Here is a 22,726-nt window from a genome sequence, read left to right as displayed (position 1 = left end):
GTCGTGAAAATTGAAATAGAGAGACCATTACAAATGTTATAAAATGTCAATGTAAAAATAGATATTTATTGGTAAATGCAGGTTATTGTTTTTTGTGGATATTTTTGAACTTTTATATTCCTCTGACAAATCCTGGAAGCCATTTGCAATAAGGGCGGCAAATGATCTGTCCCAATACTTCTTGGTATTATTGGCCATGATGATGAAGTGGAAGATCCCGTGACTGCGCACTCAGCATCCTAGCTGGGAAATCTTATCATTTACATAATTCCATGGCATCGGCAATGTGTAAGTAATACAATTCTGCAGCTGCACATGTACAGAATTAACCGCCTCTGGTACGGTATTGTCAGCACGTAAATAATACTGTAGAGGGCTGGGTGCGCATGCGTATGATTAGTGGCGCATGTGTAGGATTAGTGGCACCGGCGTAGGATTAGTGGCGCGTGCGTAGGATTAGTGGCGCATGTGTAGGATTAGTGGCGCGTGCGTAAGATTAGAGGTGCCAGCGTAGGATTAGTGGCAGGTGCGTAAGATTAGTGGCAGGTGCGTAGGATTAATGGCAGGTGCGTAGGATTAGTGGCGCGTGCGTAGGATTAGTGGCGCATGCACATCCAAAACACTCAGAGGTGCCTGAAGACTTCTGGGATATATGATGTTCATATCTAAACTGGCGGAGAGTTGGCAGTACCAACAACATCATTCTTGCCTGGACAAGAAATATGGTAGTAGAGGGAGGGAAGCCTTAAAATAGGATTTAAAAAAAAAAAGAAAAATGATATGCAGTTCTGTCAGGAGGGTGCTACAATTCGGCCTCGTTCACCCCTAAGCTTTTTGGAATCACGGGCAAAATTGCACGATTCTGCCTGCGATTCCAGAATTGCAGCAAAACGCTGAACATTGTTATGCTGCCATTATTTATTTTGGCACCCCAAGCACAGTATGATTTTGCTGCTATCATCATGCGTCAAAACACACACACAAAAAAAAACGCTTTAAAGTGTATTTTTTCCCCAAAAATTGCATTTGAAAAACCGCTGCGCAAATACCGTGTGACATAAAAGATTGCAATGATCACCATTCTATTCTGCTAATATATATATATAATTTATATATAAAATGTTTGGGGGTTATAAGCAGTGGCGGCCTGGCCATTAGGGACGCAGGCCCCCATCCATTTGCCCGGCCCCTTAATCTAAATGGCACTAAAAGGGGGCTGGATGAATGGATTCCAGTGGGTTTTTTTTTTTTTTTTTAAGCATGTGATTAGAGACTGAGGCTCTAATAGGCTTCAAAGAAGAGTGGGCTCGGGGCGCAGAGCACTGCACCCTGAGCCCGCCCAGTTGTGTGACAATAGCGAATAAAATTTGCTAATGTCTTCTTGTTTCTCCTCCTGGCCAATCAGGAAACGGGTCCTGAAACCCGATTGGCCCGGTAGTCCTAAGACCCCCTTGGCCAGGAGTCCGAGGACCCGATTGGCCCGAGAGGAGAAGCAGGGATATGGAGGAGGGAAGCCGCAGCCACAACCTGGTTGGGATAAGTGCCGATCGATCGGCGAGCGATGGATCACCATTCGCTACTGGTTATAAGTAATTTTCTAGCTAAAAATACTGATATAAACGTATAAACAAGTGCCACAAAATGCCTGGCCTTCAAGTGGTTAACAGGCAGAATAAATACATTTTCTGGCCAATAGAATGCATTAGCGCCAAATGCGTTTTTCCTGGAACAAAGGTGTCCAGGGGTAAAAAAAAAAAAAAAAAAGTGCTGTGTGCATGAGCACTAATTCTTTGAATATGTAAGCTACAAGCTGATTGGTTGCCATGCACAGCTGCTCCAGTTTTGATAAATCCTCCCTCCCCCCCCCACTGTATTCTGCCTATGATGACACCAGAAAAGTTTCCACACCAAGCACAAGTGCGCCTCCGCCTAGAGAACTACATTACCCAGAGGGCAGCGCGCAGGCAGCGCTGTGATTACCCCGTTCGGCCACTAGAGGCGCTAGACTGGCTGAGATGTGACAGTAGCGGAGAGTGTCAGGTGCGATCAGTGTGCGGAGCGATGATCAGAGCTACAAGTCTGTCTGCGATCTGCCGGTACTAGGAGCGATCTGATCGGGTCCAGTGAGTAAAGGTGGGGGGTCCCTGCTCTGTGTCTTGTGTTGGGGTATGGTGTAGTGTGATGAGCTCTGATAGTGTCACATTGCAGCCTGATTGTATGTGATCAGCTGGAGGAAGGAGCACTGTGTGCACATTGTTACTTTGTGTCAGGTTTGGAGGTAACCCCTAGTTACAGCTCATCGCTGGTCTCTGATTGGCCTGGCTAAAATTCAGCGTTTTAGGTGACGCTTTTTATTTACAAACTTTATACAATTTATTGGTCTGCGCTGTCCTAACGCGCAGTGACGCACTCGATCGCTCGCCATGGCGCGACATGAAATGGTTCTAAACGATTGGCGGTGGCGCCGGACTGGGTGTAATGAGATCCTCCTGTGTGTGGTAGTTTAATATTAAACATGGGGCGCTAATTAAATATTTACATCGCTAATTGGACAACGTGCTCAATGTAATTCTACACAGCGAGTCCGCTACAACGCCGACATCTGATTGGAGCAGACGCTGATCTCGCCTTTATTCCGGCAACATGCTTGGACCAGAAATCTTCAAATGTTTCCTTGATGGGTTCACACTGAGTGCCGGTTCACACTTCTGCAATCGCAGACATCGCACGGCATTGCTGTGCAGATCACTTTCGATGTCTGTGCGATGCAAATTTGCATCGCATTCGGATCAAACTCGTGCAGGACCCTTTTTTTTTTTTTTTTTGTCCACACCAGAATCGGATCGCATGGGTGTTCACGTTTCCTGTCCGAATTCACAGTTTGCACTGTGGTATGTGAATCGATCTGGGGGTGTCATTAATTTTTTATTGACACACGCAGCGGTTCGCAAAGAGCAGTGCGAACTGTCTGTGAGTGACATGCAATGCGAGAACCGTCACTCGAATCTCGCTGGTTCCCACATCGCAATGATTCCTGTTCGGGTTCCCGTACCACATCAGAATCTCAGGCAGGTCACCCTGCGCTCTGCTGTGGGTGTCAATATAAAGTTAATGACACCCCCAGATCGATTCGCAGATCGCAGTGCGAACTCTGGAATTGGATGGCGTGGGTCTGAACGCCCATGCGATTCGATTCCAGTGTCCTGCACGTTTTTGGTGTGAATAGAGACCTACATAATGTATGGCTCAATTCACAACGCACTGAATTTGTATGTCATTTGTACCAAAATGCAGTGCGATTCCTGTACAAATGACGCGCTACGGCAGAACGCATCAACGTGAATCCAGTCTCTAACCCGCCAAGCAGATACACATTAAAGCCAAACGCCCAAAAAGGTACAGGAGCTTAATAACTACTTACAGCCGCAATAAACCCAAAGCAAATATTTCTTATATTGCAGCTTCCCAATTCTTAGATATGATGGCTGCTTTAGTTTTATTTTATAGGCTTTCTTCTAATTTCATCTGGCCTGTAAGTCTGTTGTTTTTCAAAAGCACAAGCTCTTCAGCAGAATGTATCAGTTGACATGGATGAGACAAACCATTTACAATGATCAGCTTTTATTTATGTAAAACCTTTATCCCAAAAAGGAACTAAACTGTTTGCTGTAACTGTTTATAAAGTGTGAACTGGGTTAGGCTTCAATTTGTTAGTGTATCTAAATCTGCTAGTACACCTAACATTCCCCTCCCCCAGACTAACAATGCTGCTGTCCGAAGGTTACCCCTGTGCATCTTCATTCAGAGTGGGGGCGCTCTAATACAGGAGGTGTGTTACTGGCCAGATCACTAGGTGAGCACAAAGGGGGAGAACGCCTAAGAAAATAAAACAAATGCAGCCACCACATCTAATGATTGGTAAGCTGCAATATATTACATTTTTGGTTTTAATACTGCTTTTAATGATTATTACCACACACAGAAGGGGGCACTGTAAGGTGGGATATGTGATGGGGATATGTGATGGGGGTATCTGATGGGGGATATGTGATGAGGACATCTGGTGTAAGGGGGGAAATGTGATGGGGCGATGTAAGGGGGGTATCTGATGGGGGATATGTAATGGGGATACTCGATGGAAGGGGGGATCTGTGATGGGGACATCTGATGTAAGGGGGGATATGTGATGGGGATACTCGATATAAAGGGGATATGTGATGGGGATACTTTATATAAGGGGGGATATGTGATGGGGACATCTGATGTAAGGGGGGGATATGTGATGGGGACATCTGATGTAAGGGGGGGATATGTGATGGGGTCATCTGATGTAGGGGGGGGGGGATATGTGATGAGGACATCTGATGTGGGGGGGGGGGGATATGTGATGAGGACATCTGATGTAAGAGGGGATATGTGATTGGGACATCTGATGTAAGGGGGGATATGTGATGGGGACATCTGATGTAAGGGGAGATATGTGATGGGGACATCTGATGTAAGGGGGGATATATGATGGGGGGATATGTGATGGGGACATCTGTTGTAAGGGGGGATATGTGATGGGGACATCTGTTGTAAGGGGGGATATGTGATGGGGACATCTGTTGTAAGGGGGGATATGTGATGGGGACATCTGATGTAAGGGGGGATATGTGATGGGGACATCTGATGTAAGGGGGGATGAGGGAGGGGATAAACATTCTCTGGGTAAGCAATTATGATTGGCTGTTTTTCTCTCTTCTCCAATTGCTTTATCCCTGGACAGTCTCCTTTGTGGCATCCCATAGATATTAGATTGTCACCTGATCCACACAACCTCTGTCTATAAACTTGTCTTTGTTTAAAGGGTCACTCCAGCCAAAGCTGATATTCTCGTTATGATGCCGATGTCTCAGACCAGCTTTGTGTGTCTCTCTGTAAAATCTTTGCTGAAGTTTCTGCCCCCCCTTTTGCCTGCCAGCTCAGTCTCCTTCCTCCTTCTATGCCCTGCACTTTCCTGCACCCAGGGAGCCCAGCTGGTACATACAACCTCCTGTACAAGTGCATGTCTGTCTGTAGCGGTGTGAATGAGTCTGTTCATCGGTGTTTCCCCACAGATGTGTGTACAACGTATTTCCCGAACACTGACTTTTCACATCGGTGTTTACATGATTACAATTGTGTACAACCAATCACTTGGATGGGAGGCTGCACAACAGCTGCACAAGCCCGTATGCTACATTGTTGTTGGTAGAGCTATGTGAAAATTAATAGTACAGAGATTGTACAATCAATGCTAGATCTACCAATAACTATGTAATGCGAGGGCCCACCTGAACTATACGATCAGTTTATAATCCAATCAGACAGGTCCTTGCACTACTTATCAGTAGATCAAAAGGAGATTGCACAATCAGATTGCATTGTATGTGGTGAGCTTTTGGCAATCAGATGTTCTGTGGATCAGCAATCCATAACCTGTAATTAGGACTAGTCCGTTGTGTTGTGTGTGGGAGGGAAGGGTTAAGTGTTCTCGTACAGTCCTGTGTAGTGTGTACAACGTGTGTGTGGCGGATGGATGGCAGAGTGGATAAACCCGCTGCCCAAGGCACTGACTAATACCCATCTTCACTGACTGTCCTTCATGGCTTCACTCTCCTCGCCGCGTGTTTCACATACCTGCCTGGTGGTAATGACGGCATGTGCTAATTTCCTGGGCTCGCCCGCGTCGCCTCACCTGCATAATGAATGGCACTCGTGGTGCTGGATGTAAAAATAAAATGTGAGGATAAATCTTGGATGAAGTAACGGGATGCTGGCACCGGTGTATTGCGTTATTTTCTTTCCGCTCAGCCTAGGTTCAGACTCGTGCGATCTCAGGCATCGCATGTGATTTGCACCTGCACTGCGATTCCTGAGCAATGCAAGTTCAGCCATAGAGTTGTATGGCTGAACTCGCATTGGATTCGCACAGAAAAAGGTGCAGGGACTTGTTTTTCTCCGCACTGGAATTGGATCGCATAGGTGTTCTCACCCATGCGATCCGATTCCTGTACTAATCCACAGTTTACACTGCGATTTGTGAACCGATCTGGGGGTGTCATTAACATTGTAATGATACCCACAGCGGTTCGCAGAGGGCAGTCTGAACTGCTTGCGGGAGAGATGTGATGCAGGAACCGGTGCTTGAATTGCTCTGGTTCCTGCATCGCACAAGTGTGAACTTAGGCTAAGGCTCGGTTCACACTGCAGCGATGTGGGGACCCTGCAAAACCACTGCGGGTTCCCGCATCGCATGTCTCCTGGCGGCAGTTCACACTGCCCTCTGCGAACTGTTGGGAGTGTCAGTTAAAAGTTAATGACGCCACAAATCAGTTCGCATATCACAGTGCAATCTGCAAATTTGGACAGGAATCGGATCGCATGGGTGTGAATACCCATGCGATCCGATCCTGCTGCGGACCAAAAAAAAGGGTCCCGCGTGAGTTTGGTCCGAATGAGTTGCGAATTCAGCCACACTATGTGTATGACTGAATTCGCATTGCACGGGCATCGCATGTGATTTGCAGTGCGGTGCGAATCACATGCGATCGCTCACCACGCAGCAGTGTGAACCGGCCCTATTTGGATAGCCGTCAGCGCACTCTGCATACTTCCATCTAAATTAAGCTCATAATGAGTGAAGAAATAGAAGTGCCCATAGCGTAATCCAGTAGCTTTCGTCAGAGGGGTGCCCCTCTGACGAAAGCATTGACGAAACGCGCATCAGGGCATGACCATACAGCTACCCACGGCGTTGATCCTCTGTGATACCCTACCCGGGAATACCGCTCTCAGCGGTAATAAGGTATATCTGGACTCAACGATCTATGATACATGCCTATATTATTTTAATACATTGTAAGTGTACATCTATATGGGATCACTTTGTTTTTTAAATAAAAGTATTTTAATCTACTGGATTACACTATGTGCACTTCTATTTCTTCGCTCGTTATGAGTTTAATTTAGATGGAAGTATGCAGAGTGTGCTGACAGCTATCCAAATATCCATTCACGGATCCAGTAATATTTGAGTGAGCTAAGTCCGTCCATATTAAATCAGTGAAAGGCACGCTGTTAACCCATCACCTTCTGGTAAGTGAATTACCCATAGGGGATTCCCATAAAAGCAATGTGGTGAAGGATTTATCTGGGATTTTGATCAACAGAGAGTTGGTGTTCAACATTCTTTATAAACGGATCAGCTACCACCCCACACTCTGCTGTACACAATTAAGACACAAGTGGAACTTTTCATCTTTATTTATATTTTATTTCACATATGAACTTCTTAAGCGCTGCTAATGTTTAAAAGACTTTGTTTTTTTTTTTTAACATATTTTTTGATACAGTTTTTATAGTAGCAGCTATATATATTTTTATTTATCATTTTTTTTTTTTTTTTGCATGAGCGCTGAGGGAGAAATACTATGTTTCTGTTTATTTCTCATTGTTTGTGAAAGAGCAGTGGAATTATTATCCGGTCTAGCAGTTGTTCCTGGTTCCTATAGAGCAGGGGTAGGCAACCTGGTGTTGTGGAACTACAATTCCCATGAGGCATTGCAATTACTCCCAGAGGCATGATGGGACTTGTAGTTCTGCAACAGCTGGAGGGCCCTAGGTTGCCTACCCCTGCTATACAAGATGTGTTCAGGGACCCGCACTCACCTACATGTCATATTGGGACACAGTGGCTGTGAACCAATAGAAAAGAATGGGACGCGAGCACGGGGATGCACGCAACACCTGCCCATTATGGACCCATATGGGGCCCGTGAAGCGCCACCTGGTGAATAGACCCCAACATGATATTTCAATATGGTGTGTGTAGCTATTAATTCTGTTCAGTCTTTTTGTTTTTTGTTTTTCCCCTAGAGTTGTGCTTAATGGGTAATTCCACTTTCATGGGAAAAAAATTTGTAAAAAATAATAATATAGCATAAACAATTGCGACACAAGTCCTTTTCAATCTGCTGCTCTGTAATTTTCTGTAAAGTGCAATATGGCGACCATCTGGGTACAGAATTTCCCCCAGAAACATCATTTCTTGCTTGTGTGATTGGCTGACTGATTTTCCCAGAAGTCTGCACTAAGATACAAATCGGATTTTGAGCATCCCCTGCAACAAAAATGTCATTTTTGATTAGATGCCCCCAAAGGGAAATCACATCTAAAGGGATGCAGACTCAGCCACTTTCCTCATTAGAGCCCTGCAGGTGGTCCATACATTGCAATACAAAGTCCCAGAGTGAGTAGCTATCTTAATGCTTGACATGGCAAGCACTTATTGGTCAGCTCGACCACATGACCTTGCTAATTGGTGAGCCCTTGCCATTGTATGCTGGCACTCCCATACACTCCAGCAGTAAACTGTCCCTCATGTCCAATGCTGCCACAGTGGACAGTTCCTTGACATTCGCATGTCCAGTGCAGGTCTGTGGGCCCTGCATTGATCTTGATGATACCAGATGGCATCCAACTGGCAGAGCATATGGGAGAAGAGGCTGTGTAAGTAATACTGCTGTTCCCAGTCCCCTAGAGCAAGGGTCTCCAAACTTTCTAAACAAAGGGCCAGTTTAGTGTCTTTCAGACTTTAGGGGTGGCCTGACTGAGGTCAGTGGGAGTATAAAATGCCCCATCATTGATGTCAGTGGAAGACAGTGTTCCCCCATCGTTGGTGTCAGTGGGAGGAAGTGTTCCCCCATCGTTGGTGTCAGTGGGAGGAAGTGTTCCCCCATCGTTGGTGTCAGTGGGAGGAAGTGTTCCCCCATCGTTGGTGTCAGTGGGAGGAAGTGTTCCCCCATCGTTGGTGTCAGTGGGAGGAAGTGTTCCCCCATCGTTGGTGTCAGTGGGAGGAAGTGTTCCCCCATCGTTGGTGTCAGTGGGAGGAAGTGTTCCCCCATCGTTGGTGTCAGTGGGAGGAAGTGTTCCCCCATCGTTGGTGTCGGTCTGAGGAAGTGTTCCCCCATCGTTGGTGTCGGTCTGAGGAAGTGTGCCCAATCGTCGTTGGTGTCAGTTGGAGGAAGTGTGCCCCATCGTCGTTGGTGTCAGTGGGAGGAAGTGTGCCCCATCGTCGTTGGTGTCAGTGGGAGGAAGTGTGCCCCATCGTCGTTGGTGTCAGTGGGAGGAAGTGTGCCCCATCGTCGTTGGTGTCAGTGGGAGGAAGTGTGCCCCATCGTCGTTGGTGTCAGTGGGAGGAAGTGTGCCCCATCGTCGTTGGTGTCAGTGGGAGGAAGTGTGCCCCATCGTCGTTGGTGTCAGTGGGAGGAAGTGTGCCCCATTGTTGTTCTTGGGAACAATTATACTCCTTTGTTGGGTCAGTGGGAAGAATTATGTCCCATCATTGGTGTCAGTGAAGGTAATGCCGCGTACACACGGGCGGACTGGTCCGACGGACTTTCGAAGGAACGGACTTGCCTACACACGATCACACCAAAGTCCGAAGGATTCGTACGTGATTACGTACGACCGGACTAAAATAAGGAAGTTGATAGCCAATAGCTGCCCTAGTGTTGGTTTTTGTCCGTCAGACTAGCATACAAACAAGCGGATTTTTCGACCAAACTCGAGTCAGTCGGAAAGATTTGAAACATGTTTTATTTCTAGGTCCATCGGACTTTTGGGGAAAAAAGTCAGCTGGAGCCCACACACGATCAAATCGTCTGATGGAGTCCGGTTGGGCGGACCAAGTCTGCTGGAAAGTCCGGTCGTGTGTACGCGGCATTATTGTTCCCCAAGGGCCTGATAAAAGAAAGCAAAGGGCCATATCTGGACCCTGGGCCACAGTTTGGAGTCCACTGCCCTAGAGTAAAATGAGCATTTAAAGGTTAGGTTCACCTTTTCCTGAAAAAAAAAAAAATGAAAAGGTGAACTAACCCCAGATATTCCGACCACCCTTCCAGACCTCACTGCACATGGCGGCCTTGATGTCCTGTGCTGCTGCTGTAATGGTCTGTATACCATATTACACAGCCCTACAGTGAGTATCCATCATAATGCTTGTAGTGGCATACCCTTATTGGTCAGCGTGGTCCTGTTGACCAATGAGAGTTCCCCTACTGGTGGACTTTAAAGGCACGTATATATGAATATGAGAAGATTTATAGTATATAGAAAAAACATTTATTCATTTCAGAAACATTTAAAAAAAAAAAAATATATATATATATATCAACAACAATGTGACTGTAGCAAACAATAAAAGGAATGCGGTTTATGCATATATACATATGTTGGACATTGATACCAATATATTTGCACCCGACGCGTTTCGGAGAGAATTGAGCCTCCTCCTTCAGGGGTGGGTGTGGATTAAATCAAGGATTTATTGGTAATATGTAGCTTGGCTTCGCATTCCAAACACAGAGTTAAAAACAGAAGCGCAGGCGCTGTCAGCCCAATCGGTGTGTTTTCCAATTGCGATCAATACGGGTTGACTATCGTACCCAAGGTCTTAATGTTACATGTGTAGCAAGTACAGATGACTAAGTAGGGGGTATGTGGATAGGTTTACTTCCTCATATACTGGAGGAGAGGGCCCGTAAATGTGGGGCATAGAGAGGTGTTGGATCTGAGGTTCCACTGAGGCCAGATGCAAGTCCTAATCCCGCCAATGTAGAAAATTCAGAAAAGAGTCAGGGGGGTAGTTGGTATACGTTATGTGTACCAGGTGGTTTTAGTATGGTGTATACTTTTTGACATCAGCCCAGACCGACAGCGTCCTGCAGACAAAAGCGGACCCGGGATTAGGACTCGCAGAATAAATAAACTCGCAGAATAAATAAAGAGATGAAAGCTATTGGCTACTGCCCCGTTTATAGTCCCGACGTACGTGTTTTACGTCACCGCGTTCAGAACGATCGGATTTTCCGACAACTTTGTGTGACCGTGTGTATGCAAGACAAGTTTGAGCCAACATCCGTGGGAAAAAATCCTAGGATTTTGTTGTCGGAATGTCCGAACAAAGTCCGACTGTGTGTACGCCCTATAAGAAGGGAGGGGAGCGCCTGCTCCCAAGGGAGCGGAGGATCAGGTAAGTGAAACTGCTTTTCTGGTTGCCTAGATCCGTGGTTCTCAACCTCAGTCCTCAAGTACCCCCAACGGGCCATGTTTTCAGGTTTTCCTTTACTTTGCACAGCTGCTTTAAATCAATATCAATGGTATTGATAAGAGCTATTTTACCTAAGGGAAGTTCCCAAAACATGGCCCTTTGGGGGTACTTGAGGACTTGGGTTAAGAACCACTGGCCTAGATGGAGAAACGTATTAAAACCCTTGTAGGGGCAGTGATGCTGGAAGAGAGGTTTGTTACCTTCACCGAAGAATGTGCACAGTGAGGTCTTACGTTTTGGCATGCCTGGCACATCGCTGAGAATCTGGCTACATTGCCCAGATATTGGTCACACTATACTCATACATTGGATATGTGACCAGTTCCTCGTCAGAAGATTAGTTCTCATTCTTAGAAACGCTGGCTCCTCCGCGAAAAATGGTGACCAGCACTTGGCGCAGGTAGTTGATGCCACACCTTTGTGCAAGTTGGTGCTGAAGTTGTATCTGAGGTTGTTTTTTGGCTGATATAGCGATCGTTTTCCTCATGTATTCTCACACAAGGCTTGTTCCCCCCCTGGGGCTCGGGGTGTTGTTGCAGACAGACAAGGGTGGAAGCTTCAACAGACACTTATTACACGCTGCGAGCAGACATGAAATTGCCACATTAGAGCTCCTTAAGCGTCCCCGACAAGCCCAATGGCATGCATAGCTGACAGACGTGTGAGGACTTCAACATGATCCGGGCCAAAACTTTGTTTTGGATTCCTCCCACTTCATGTCTCGGTGACAACATGTAATAAAGATCTTGCGACAAAAAGCTGCAAGCACTTTAGAAGCGGGATGAAAATCCTGAAGAAAGTGACTGCAGTGGGTGCACCAAAGTGAATGTCATATTGATGTAAATGAGCCCTTAAAGTCTTATGCCACGTTCACGCGGTCGGAATTTCCGACAGATAAAGTCCGATGGGAGCTTTTGGTCAGATGTTCCGACTGTGTGTATGCCCCATCGGACTTTTTCTGTCGGCATTTCCGACGGACTGAGATAGAGAACATGTTCTAAATCTTTTCACCGGAAATGCCAACAGAGGTTATCCCGTTAGCAAGTTCGACCGTGTGTACGGGGCATTAATTATCTTTTTTTCTTTTTTTTGGATAGAGTGGAGAATGGTTAGAATCTGTCTCAGTTTTTATTGCTGCGTCTAAGATTTCCCTTCAATGGAGGCACCTGCAGAACCCCCCCCCACCTTTCTTAGATTGAGGACATGTTAGAACCTCTGTCGATGTGTTCTTACTGTCTGTCATCTCGCTGACCACCCAATCTCATTTGCAATGAGATTTCCAACCTATTGCTATTGTTTCTGTATTATTATTTATTATAGTAGTATTATTTATATAGTGACAACATTTCATGTAGTGCTTTACATTGTACATTCACATCAGTCCCTGTCCCTGTCCCTGGAGCTTACAATCTAACTCCTCTGTCACACATATACTAGGGCCAGTTTAGAGATGACCTATTTAACCCACCAGCATGTCTTTGAAGTGTTGGAAGAAACCCATGCAAGTACAGGGAGAACATGCAAACTCTCTGCAGGTAGTGTCCTGGATGGGATTTGAACCAAGGACCCCAGTGCTACCAGGAAGAAGTGCTAACCACTAACCCTCAATGCTGTACGTATAATAAAAATGTTCACTATATTGTCAAAAGTATTGGGATGCCTGCCTTTACACGCACATCCCAGTCTTATGCCCCGTACACACGGTCGGACTTTGTTCGGACATTCCGACAACGAAATCCTAGGATTTTTTCTGACGGATGTTGGCTCAAACTTGTCTTGCATACACACGGTCACACAAAGTTGTTGGAAAATCTGATCGTTCTAAACGCGGTGACATAAAACACATATGTCGGGACTATAAACGGAGCAGTGGCCAATAGCTTTCATCTCTTTTATTTATTCTGAGCATGCGTGGCACTTTGTCCGTCGGATTTGTGTACACACGATCGGAATTTCCGACAACGGATTTTGTTGTCGGAAAATTTTATATCCTGCTCTCAAACTTTGTGTGTCGGAAAATCCGATGGAAAATGTGTGATGGAGCCCACACACGGGCAGAATTTCCGACAACAAGGTCCTATCACACATTTTCCATCGGAAAATCTGACCGTGTGTACAGGGCATTAGTCTGTAGGGTTCAATTTTGAGTTGGCCCACCCTTTGCAGCTATAGCAGCTTCAACTCTTCTTGGAAGGCTGTCCACAAGGTTTAGGAGTGTGTCTATGGGAATGTTTGACCATTCTTCTACTAGCACATTTGTGAGCTCAGGCACTGATGTGGACAGGAAGGCCTGTCTTATGGTCTCCGCTCTAATTCATCCCAAAGGTGTCCTATCTGGTTGAGGTCAGGACTCAAGTTCCACCACCCCAAACTTACTCGTCCATGTCTTTATGGACCTTGCTTTGTGCACTGGTCCAAATCATTTGGTGGAGGGGGAATTATGGTGTGGGGTTGTTTTTCAGGGGTTGGGCTTGACCCCCTAGTTCCAGTGAAGGGAACTCCTAAGGCGTCAGCATACCAAGACATTTTGGACAATTTCATGCTCTCAACTTTGTGGGTGGCTCCTTCCTGTTCCAACAAGACTGCACACCAGTGCACAAAGCAAGGTCCATAAAGACATAGAACACCTTTGGGATGAATTAGAGTGGAGACTGCGAGCCATGCCTTCTCGTCCAAAATCAGTGCCTGACCTCACAAATGCACTTCTGGAAGAATGGTCAAACATTCCCATAGACACACTTCTAAACCTTGTGGATAGCCTTTCCAGAAGAGTTGAAGCTGCTATAGCTGCAAAGAGTGGGCCAACTCAATATTGAACCCTACAGACTAAGACTGGGATGCCATTAAATTTCATGTGCGTGTAAGGGCACCCCAATACTTTTGGCAACATAGTGTATGTTTGGTGCGGTTGGTCTGTCCTGTCTGTGTAACAGTCAGTACACAGAATGATTATTCAGGTGGTCATGTTTTGTGTCTCTGGGGGTCTTTGGTTGGCAGTTCTTAGGCCCTGCTCACATCTAGTGACGGCAGAGTTTGCAATTTTTTTTTTTTTTGTGATTTTAAATGTGCGTTTTCCAAAAAACCGTCTTTCAGAACAGCACTCGAGAGATCATGGCTCCTCCCTCAACAGGAAACACCTGATCATCCAAAGCTCTAATAGGAGGCCTCCACCCAGCTTGCTTTCAATTTTTTGTGTTTCCTACAGCCGGTAGGAGCTATGATATCTCAGGTTTGTCCTGGGAGACGTAAGGTTCTCACCTGAAAATCTTTTTTCTTTTTTCTGCCAGGAGTCTGTGATCCTCCCACTTACCTCTAGCTGGATGGTTCCCGTGGGCTCTCTCTCCCCCTTCCGTGTTCAGGGAGAGCCTGTACTGCCTGGGAGTGCTGCCCTGTAATTTTGGCAAATAGGCGGTATGCAGAGGCCCCCACTTCCCTCCTGCAGTGCGGGGCAGTGGCGGTGAAGGCTGAAGCGGCCCCCATTATTCTGGTGGCCGAGGAGAGCTCTTGACCACATCCTGTGCACTGCACAGGAAGGTGCGGCACTTCCGGGTTGGGCGCGCGGCATCATTTCCGGCCGCAAAGCGCAGGGGGAGAGAGCAGGGTCACCTGGTGCCTTTTAAACTTCCTGTTCCGGGTCAGTGCGGCGGCGTTTTTGAATCCAGGAAATGGCCATTTCTTCAGCCACGCGACTGCAGTGCGCTTTGCAAAGGAGGATGGAGCGGATAAGGGGGCAAGCCAAGGAACCAGCAAGGCCAAGGTAACGGACTGTGTTCCTATTTACTGTGGGCCGTTCTCCTATGGGTTAATAACCCCACCCACCCTTAGAAGGAGCTCTCTCTGTTGGTAGCACAATTTCTAGATGGTTAGCGCTTCTGCCTAGATGCAGGGGACTCCATTAGGATTGGTTGTGGTGGTGGGGCTTGCTAGTGCACCTGGGTGTTTTTAGATGTGGTTCTATTATTTCTAGTGCTATTATTGTTTTCTTCTGTTTGTCCAGGCTGAAAGTGCTTTTCAACCAGTAAAGTGAAGGTGTCCTGTTTGCAAAGAAAAGTTAAGCGAATCCTGGACAAAGCTCCTTTGTGTGGATTGTATCACGGATTTAGTCAAAGGGGAGTTTCCATCCATTCGTGGCGATCTGGTTACAACCATTAAGGATGAGCTCTGCGCCACTTTTCAGGCTTTCAGGTCAAACCTGAGAGAAGAGCCTGGGCCCTCAGGGGAAACTAGGACCCTGCAGCGGACCCCAGAGTCTCAGGGGGTTTCTTTGGTTCAGCAGGAAGGTCCGACTTCCCAGGGTACTTCCCAAGATCCTGTTTCACCCTCTCGGGGGGGGACAGTTTCAGAAGAGGAGGAAAATGAGGCAGATGCCACCCCTAGGTACAAAATATCCCTGGAGGAGGTAGGGGGTCTCCTTAACGTAATCCACGATACTTTGAGGATAGAGGAGGAGAATGATCTCCTCCTGCACGACCATATGTATGCAGGTCTAGGGGACTACAAAAGCCACGCTTTTCCCGTTCATTCGATAGTCACAGATTAAGAAAGAATGGCAGGAGCTGGAGAAGAAACCATTCTTTTCTCGGGCCCACAAAAAAAGATTCCCTTTTGAGGAAGACCCTGACTCTGAAACAAAGTTCCAAAACTGGATTCCGCCTTCTCACAGATTTCAAAGTCGACTGACCTCACTTTTGAAGATATGGGCACACTAAAGGAGCCTATGGATAAGAGGATAGACCTACTTCTTAAAAAAAGCCTGGCAATCAATCATGAAGAATCTGAAACCGGCAATAGCAACAACATACGTTACTAGGAATCTAGAGCACTGGGTTAATCAAATGAAATCCCATATTTGTAGCGGATTCCCCGAAACAAGAGATTCCGGATTCCTTTGCGACCCTATCTGCAGCAGTGGCATACATTGCGGACGCTTCAGCAGAGTCCATACATATGTCGGCTAGGTCCGCATCATTAACAAACTGTGCTAGAAGGGCCTTATGGCTAAACCTGACCTGGAGACGCAGCATGAAAGAACAGGCTGTGTGACATCCCCCTTTGCAGGGGATTTGCTATTTGGGTCAGAACTAGAATCCATTCTTGACCGCACAGCTGGTAAAAAGAAATTGTTTCTGGTCAAAAAAAGGAAGTTGCAGACAAGCAGGTGTTTTCTTTTGTCCCCATAAGGGGCAGCAGAAAGATTAAATGCAGGGGAAAAGGAAGCCATGGTCCTTCCATAAACCCAAAGGTAGGAGTGGAGTGCTCTTCAATCCTCCTGCGACTTCTGAAAAATCGCAGTGAAGCCTTCCTCCCAGTCGGGAGATCCAGGAGTTTTCTTCTGCAGCAGAGAAGTATTACTGAAAACCAGTTTATTTTAAACATATTCTCCCAGGGTTAGGCGAGAAGGTTTTTGGTGGCGAACGCTCCAAGGGATCCAGTCGGGGCTCTCACCATGAAGTACTGGTACCTAATTCAGGAACTGAGATCACATAGAGTCATTGTTCCGGTCCCTACAGGAGAGTTTTTCCAGGACTTCTACTCACTTCAGAAACCCTTAGGAAAGTGCCATCTCATCCTAAATCTCAAAATGCTAAATTGCTCAGGGTACGGAAGATTTCGGATGGATTCCACTTTGGCAGCCAAAAACCTTCTGAAGAGAGTTTGGTTTTCATCCCTTCTCCAGATACAGCTCAAACCGTATTGGCACCTTCTGTTGAGACAGGACCTGCTGATACAGGGCCCTCTATTCCACCAGGAGGTAGCGAAGCTAAAACTCCCAGCCTGGCTTCTGAAGAGCACCTTTTGAGGAAGAAAGGATTTTCGGATAGGTTAGTTGCTACCCTCCTATCCAGTAGAAAGAGTGTTACCAGAGCAATTTATTCCAAGGTCTGGAAAGTTTTCAACTCCTGGTGCACTGTACCCGGCTGGCACTTCGAGGATATTTATTCTGTCCTGAAAAATGGAGCAGATAAAGGTTTGGCAGTCAGTACCCTTAAAGTCCAGGTTGCCGCGCTGGGGGTGTTTTTGGAAAAACCTATCATCCGAACCTTTAGTGATTAGATTCTTCAAGGCCCTCACCCGGTCCAGACCGGTAGTGATCAAAGGCTGCCCAAAGTGGGACTTACAGTATATTATTTGTTTTATATGCTGGTAGTAATACCAGGGGAACCATTGCCAGATTTTCAGGTCAAGAGAGTCCAGTTAGTATTCTGGCTCATTCTACAAGAGCCTCGGCGGTGAGTTGGACATAGAAAGCTGGTGCCACCCCCAAACACGTCTGTAAAGCAGCTACGTGGACGAGTCTGAAGACCTTTGCCTGTCATTATAGGTTAAACCTCCTGACGGCAGGGGACCAGGCTTTTGGAAGGACAGTCTTACAGGCTGTTGTCCCACCCTAATGGGTTAAGTCTCGATTATCCTCTCAGGTGCTGTCTTGAAAGACGTTTTGGGAAAATTCAAGTTAGACTTACCGGTAACTTGTTTTCCAATAGTCTTTCAGGACAGCAATATTCCTTTTGTTTTGCTGTATACTATGACATAACTGTTGCATATATGTTTCAGCCGGGGCTAGAGGTTCTCTTCAAACAACTGAAGGCAAGCTGGGTGGAGGCCTCCTATTAAAGCTTTGGATGATGAGGTGTTTCCTGTTGAGGGAGGAGCCATGATCTCTCGGGTGCTGTTCTGAAAGACGTTTTTTTGGAAAATGCACATTTAAAATCACAAAAATCGCGAACTCTGCTGTCACTAGATGTGAGCAGGGCCTAAGAACTGAAAGACTATTGGAAATGTTTTGCCATGTTTTTGGAGCAGCACCATTTATTTGACTGGGCTGCTCTATGCTCCAAAAATGTGCAAAAGTATCCTGTACCCATTTTTTTTTTTTTTTTTAAATTGGTGGTACCCAAATGTGCATTGCGCATTTTTCCGCACTTTTACCAAGTTTTAGAACTGTACAATTGTGCCTGTGAATCTAGAACACCCAGATGTGAACAGGGCTTTATAAATCTAAATCTGACTATCTTCTCCATGTCCAGTAATGAGAAAATTACTACGGTTCATTGTCAACCTTAGTCCTACACTATGTATGTATAAAGTTCAGTCTGTTATCACCTATCTATGACATTCTTCTCTTCCTTCTATGTGACAAATATAAATTTTAAAGTAAAAATACTGATGTCATGTAGGTGCAGGAGTACAGCACATGGCAATCAGTCTGCAGATTGGAAAGTACACAATGTTTCTCGGTTGTGTTCTGTCGGATGCGATGATGTCTTCTGGTTTCCTGGATCCTCTGCATGTGACGTCATTTAAAGGGCCAGCCAAGCCTAGGATCTGAATGTTTAGTTTTTAAATAACTCTTCATGACTCGTTACTATCAAGTTTACCATTTGTGGCCAGACTCAAATACAACTTAAAAAAGATCTACTTTAATAATAATAACAATAATAAATTATACATACAAGCGTATGGGTTTTTTTAATTTTTTTTTTTTTGTTTTGTTTTTGGAATAGTTAAAACCACCTACAAGCTGTAATTTTTTGCTATATCTGTCAGAATAGCAACAATTCCCTTAAAGGAGAAATATGCCAAAGCTTGTTTGGCTGTACTTCTCTTATGGATTACAGGTGTGCAGTTCGTTTTGCACTCCTGTGACCCGTTTTCAGCGGAGAATGGGCTGAAGTCTGTTCTCTGCTTATGTCACAGAAGTCGGTCCAGGCTCCGCGTCATCACGACCATGGAGTCGGGATCCGCTCAGATCCCTGGCTCAGCTTCTCAGCGAACCACTGACAGCCTGAGCCGGCTGTTCCCTCCACAGCTCAGCGCTCGGTGGAGAGACTGACAGTCTGCAGCTCTCTGCTCATGGAGCTGTGAGAACCGAGTGATTGGTGGTGTTCGATCGCTTGGTTCTCAGTGTTAGAGGCGCCAGGGGACAGATGCAGCATTGGAACGATGCTGCATCCACCTAGGTAAGTATCAATCTAAAAAAAAAAAAAAAAAAATACCCATATTCTCTTTTAGACCCATTTCACACTGAGGCGTCTGAAAGCGCCTGAAAATTGCTTCCCATTCATTTCATTTTCTAAAGGCAAGTGGTTTTTTTACCGTAATGCATTTCTTGTAAAAAACCTTTCAATGCCTCTGCTTTGTGCACTGGTCCAAATCATTAGGTGGAGGGGGGATTATGTTGTGGGGTTGTTTTTCAGGGGTTGGGCTTGGCCCCTTAGTTCCAGTGAAGGGAACTCCTAAGGCGTCAGCATATCAAGACATTTTAGACAATTTCATGCTCCCAACTTTGTGGGAACAATTTGGGGACGGCCCCTTCCCGTTCCAACATGACTATGCACCAGTGTTAATTTCCTCGACTAAAATATTTTCGTCTACTAAATTAATACTATTTTAGTCGATTAAAATACTAGTAAAACTAAAATGGAATTTTAGTATAAAGACTTTTGCTGGCCATACACTATACGAAAAATCGGCCGAAAAATCGTTCGTATGGACACTTCGTTCGTTTTTCGGCAAGTTAGTGGGTACAAATCGATAATCGTTTGTGACGTTTTTGTGGAAAAAAAACGAACGGCATGTTTGGAAAATTTCTGCCGAACGTACGATAAATTGCAAGGTTAATGTGTTTCCCGTCCGAACTGTCTGCACTAGGTATATGTAAAAAAACGAACACAAAATTATTTATTCATGTCCACTGAACAGATTATCGGACATTATATGATGGCACGATCGTTTGCGGTCACGGTCGAACGTTCGTTTTTCGAAAATGGGTTCGGCCGATTTTCTGTATAGTGTATGGCCAGCATTTGACTAAAACTAAATCAAAAATCTACATCTGCTGGTCATTTCTAAATCAGCAACACAATTCGATCCAGAGCCTATAATAATAATAATAGCACATTAAAGATTAAAATGTATTGCACTACCGCATAAGGGTAAGTAGGGGGCATCTACTAAGCTGCTGTAAGACAAAAAAATTAAGAAAAAGGCTTTTCTTATATTTTTTCTAAATATTTAATGTTGGAAATATATTCAGGCAATATGTGCAATGACATTACCGTTGTTTTTTGTTTGTTTGTTTTTTTGTAAAGTTGCACTTCTGTTTGTCAAAAAGCAATATTTTGTTTGTTTATGAAGCTAACTTGGTTTTATTTTAGAAAAAGATTATATATCGCAAACGGCCAAATCTGTGTTTGTAGTGCATGTTCAAACCTTAGTACCATAAATAATAAACATGTTATTAGATTTTTACTCCAGGAGTATATAATTAGTTTAGAAAGTTCTAGAGAAATGTTTAAATAATGCATTACAATTTAACTAAACCCATTACATTTTAGTTGACTAAAATGTACTGGGGATTTTAGTAGACTACAATATGACTAAAACAATTCAGATGACTCAAGACTTACCTCTTCTAAGAAGCTGACAACACAAACACATCAGCACCTTGAGGCAATTCAGTTCGCATTTGCAGCGCTTTACAAATCATTCATTCATTCATTCATTCATGACTAAAATGGCATTTTAGTCAAAAGACTATGACTAAAACGAAATTGAAATTTGAAGTAAAAATAAACTGCTGTGCACCAGTGCACAAAGCAAGGTCCATAAAGACACGGATGAGCGAGTTTGGGATGGAGGAACTTGACTGGCCTGCACAGAGTCCTGACCTCAACCCGATAGATCACCTTTGGGATGAATTAGAGCGGAGACTGCGAGCAAGGCCTTCTCGTCCAACATCATTACCAGACCTCACAAATGCGCTTCTGGAAGAATGGTCAAACATTCCCATAGACACACTCCTAAACCTTATGGACAGCCTTCCCAGAAGAGTTGAAGCTGTTATAGCTACAAAGAGTGGGCCAAATCAATATTGAACCCTACGGACTAAAGCTGAATACAAACTTTACAATTTTCTGTAGATTTTTTCCTTCAGATTTACCAAAACCATATAATATGAGGTAAAACCTTAATGCCCTATACACACGGTCGGACATTGATCGGACATGCCGACAACAAAATCCATGGATCTTTTCCGATGGATGTTGGCTCAAACTTGTCTTGCATACACACGGTCACACAAAGTTGTCGGAAAAACCGGTTGTTCTGAACGCGGTGACGTAAAACACGTACGTCGGGACTATAAACAGGGCAGTAGCCAATAGCTTTCGTTTCTTAATTTATTCTGAGCATGCGTGGCACTTTGTGCGTCGGATTTGTGTACACACGATCGGAATTTTCGACAACGGATTTTGTTGTCGGAAAATTTTATAGCCTGCTCTCAAACTTTGTGTGTCGGAAATTCCAATGGAAAATGTGTGATGGAGCCCACACACGGTCGAAATTTCCGACAACAAGGTCCTATCACACGTTTTCCGTAGGAAAATCCTATCGTGTGTACAGGGCATAAGAGTTTTCATTTTTATGCAATCAGGCAGGCCTTTGCACTACATGGTTTTGGTAAATCTAAAGGAAATCGGACAACAAAGTTGTATAGTGTGTGTGGGGTCTAAGACTGGGATGCCTTTTAAAGTTCCAATACTTTTGTCCCAATACTTTTGTATACCATAGTTCGTAGATGCTATTACTTCCAAGCAAACCAATCAATATACAATTTTATTGTGATATATATATTTTTTTTTTTACCAAAGATACATAGCAGAATACATATTGGCCTAAATTTGTGAAGAAATTTGATTAAAAAAAAAAAAAATTATTGGATATGTTAATAGCAGAAAGTAAAAAAAAAAAAAAATTTTCCCAAAAACCTTGGTTAATTTAAATGTATACAATAATATTAAAAAATCCAGTGGGGATCAAATACCACCAAAAGAAAACTATTTGTGTGAAAAAAATGATATACATTTTGTTTGGGTACAGCGTTGTATGCCCGCGTAATTGCCAGTTAACCCTTTCATGACTAAGCCTATTTTTGAAATTTGGTGTTTACAAGTTAAAATCCGTATTTTTTGCTAGAAAATGACTTAGAACCCCCAAACATTATATATATATTTTTTAGCAGAGAATCTAGAGAATAAAATGGCGATTGTTGCAATATTTTTTATCACACGGTATTTGTGCAGCGGTGTTTTAAACGCAAATTTTTGGAAAAGTGACACTTTCATGAATTTTAAAAAATCCAAACAGTAAAGTTACCCCAATTTTTTTGTATAATGTGAAAGATGATGTTACGCCGAGTAAATAGATACCAAACATGTCACCCTTTATAATTGCACGCACTCGTGGAATGGCGACGAACTACGGTACCTTTGAATTTCCATAGGCGACGATTTAAAAATTTTTTACGGTTACCAGGTTTGAGCTACAGAGGAGGTCTAGGGCTAGAATTATTGCTCTCGCTCTGACGATCGCGGCAATACCTCACATGTGTGGTTTGAACACCGTTTACATATGCGGGCGCGACTTCCGTATGCGTTTTCTTTCGCTGCGCGAGCTCGCGGGGACAGGGGCACTTTAAAAAATTTTTTTTTTTTTTTTTTTAATTTATTTATTTTTGTACTTTATAAATTGTGTTTAAAAATTTTTTTTTTTTTTTTTACTTTTATTGCTGTCACAAGCAATGTAAACATC

General features: G+C 44.5%; 1 protein-coding gene across 2 annotated transcripts in view; it reads left to right on the top strand.

Moving 5' to 3' along the window:
- The first annotated feature begins 1,976 nt into the window (after positions 1–1,976).
- Positions 1,977–22,726, top strand: part of LOC141108367 (dual specificity testis-specific protein kinase 2-like) — a 120,478-nt gene continuing 99,728 nt past the window's right edge. The window contains exon 1 of one of the 2 annotated variants that reach the window (XM_073599926.1): positions 1,977–2,123. In XM_073599926.1, coding sequence (XP_073456027.1) covers position 2,123 — 1 coding nt within the window. In that variant the 5' untranslated portion in view covers positions 1,977–2,122. Of the gene's footprint in view, positions 2,134–22,726 lie in introns of both variants that reach the window. The other variant, XM_073599927.1, reaches the window with a different exon arrangement.

This window comes from Aquarana catesbeiana, linkage group LG09 (assembly GCF_042186555.1).
Source record: "Aquarana catesbeiana isolate 2022-GZ linkage group LG09, ASM4218655v1, whole genome shotgun sequence".
NCBI classification, from domain to species: Eukaryota; Metazoa; Chordata; class Amphibia; order Anura; family Ranidae; genus Aquarana; species Aquarana catesbeiana.
This window is presented reverse-complemented; position numbering and strand designations above follow the sequence as displayed.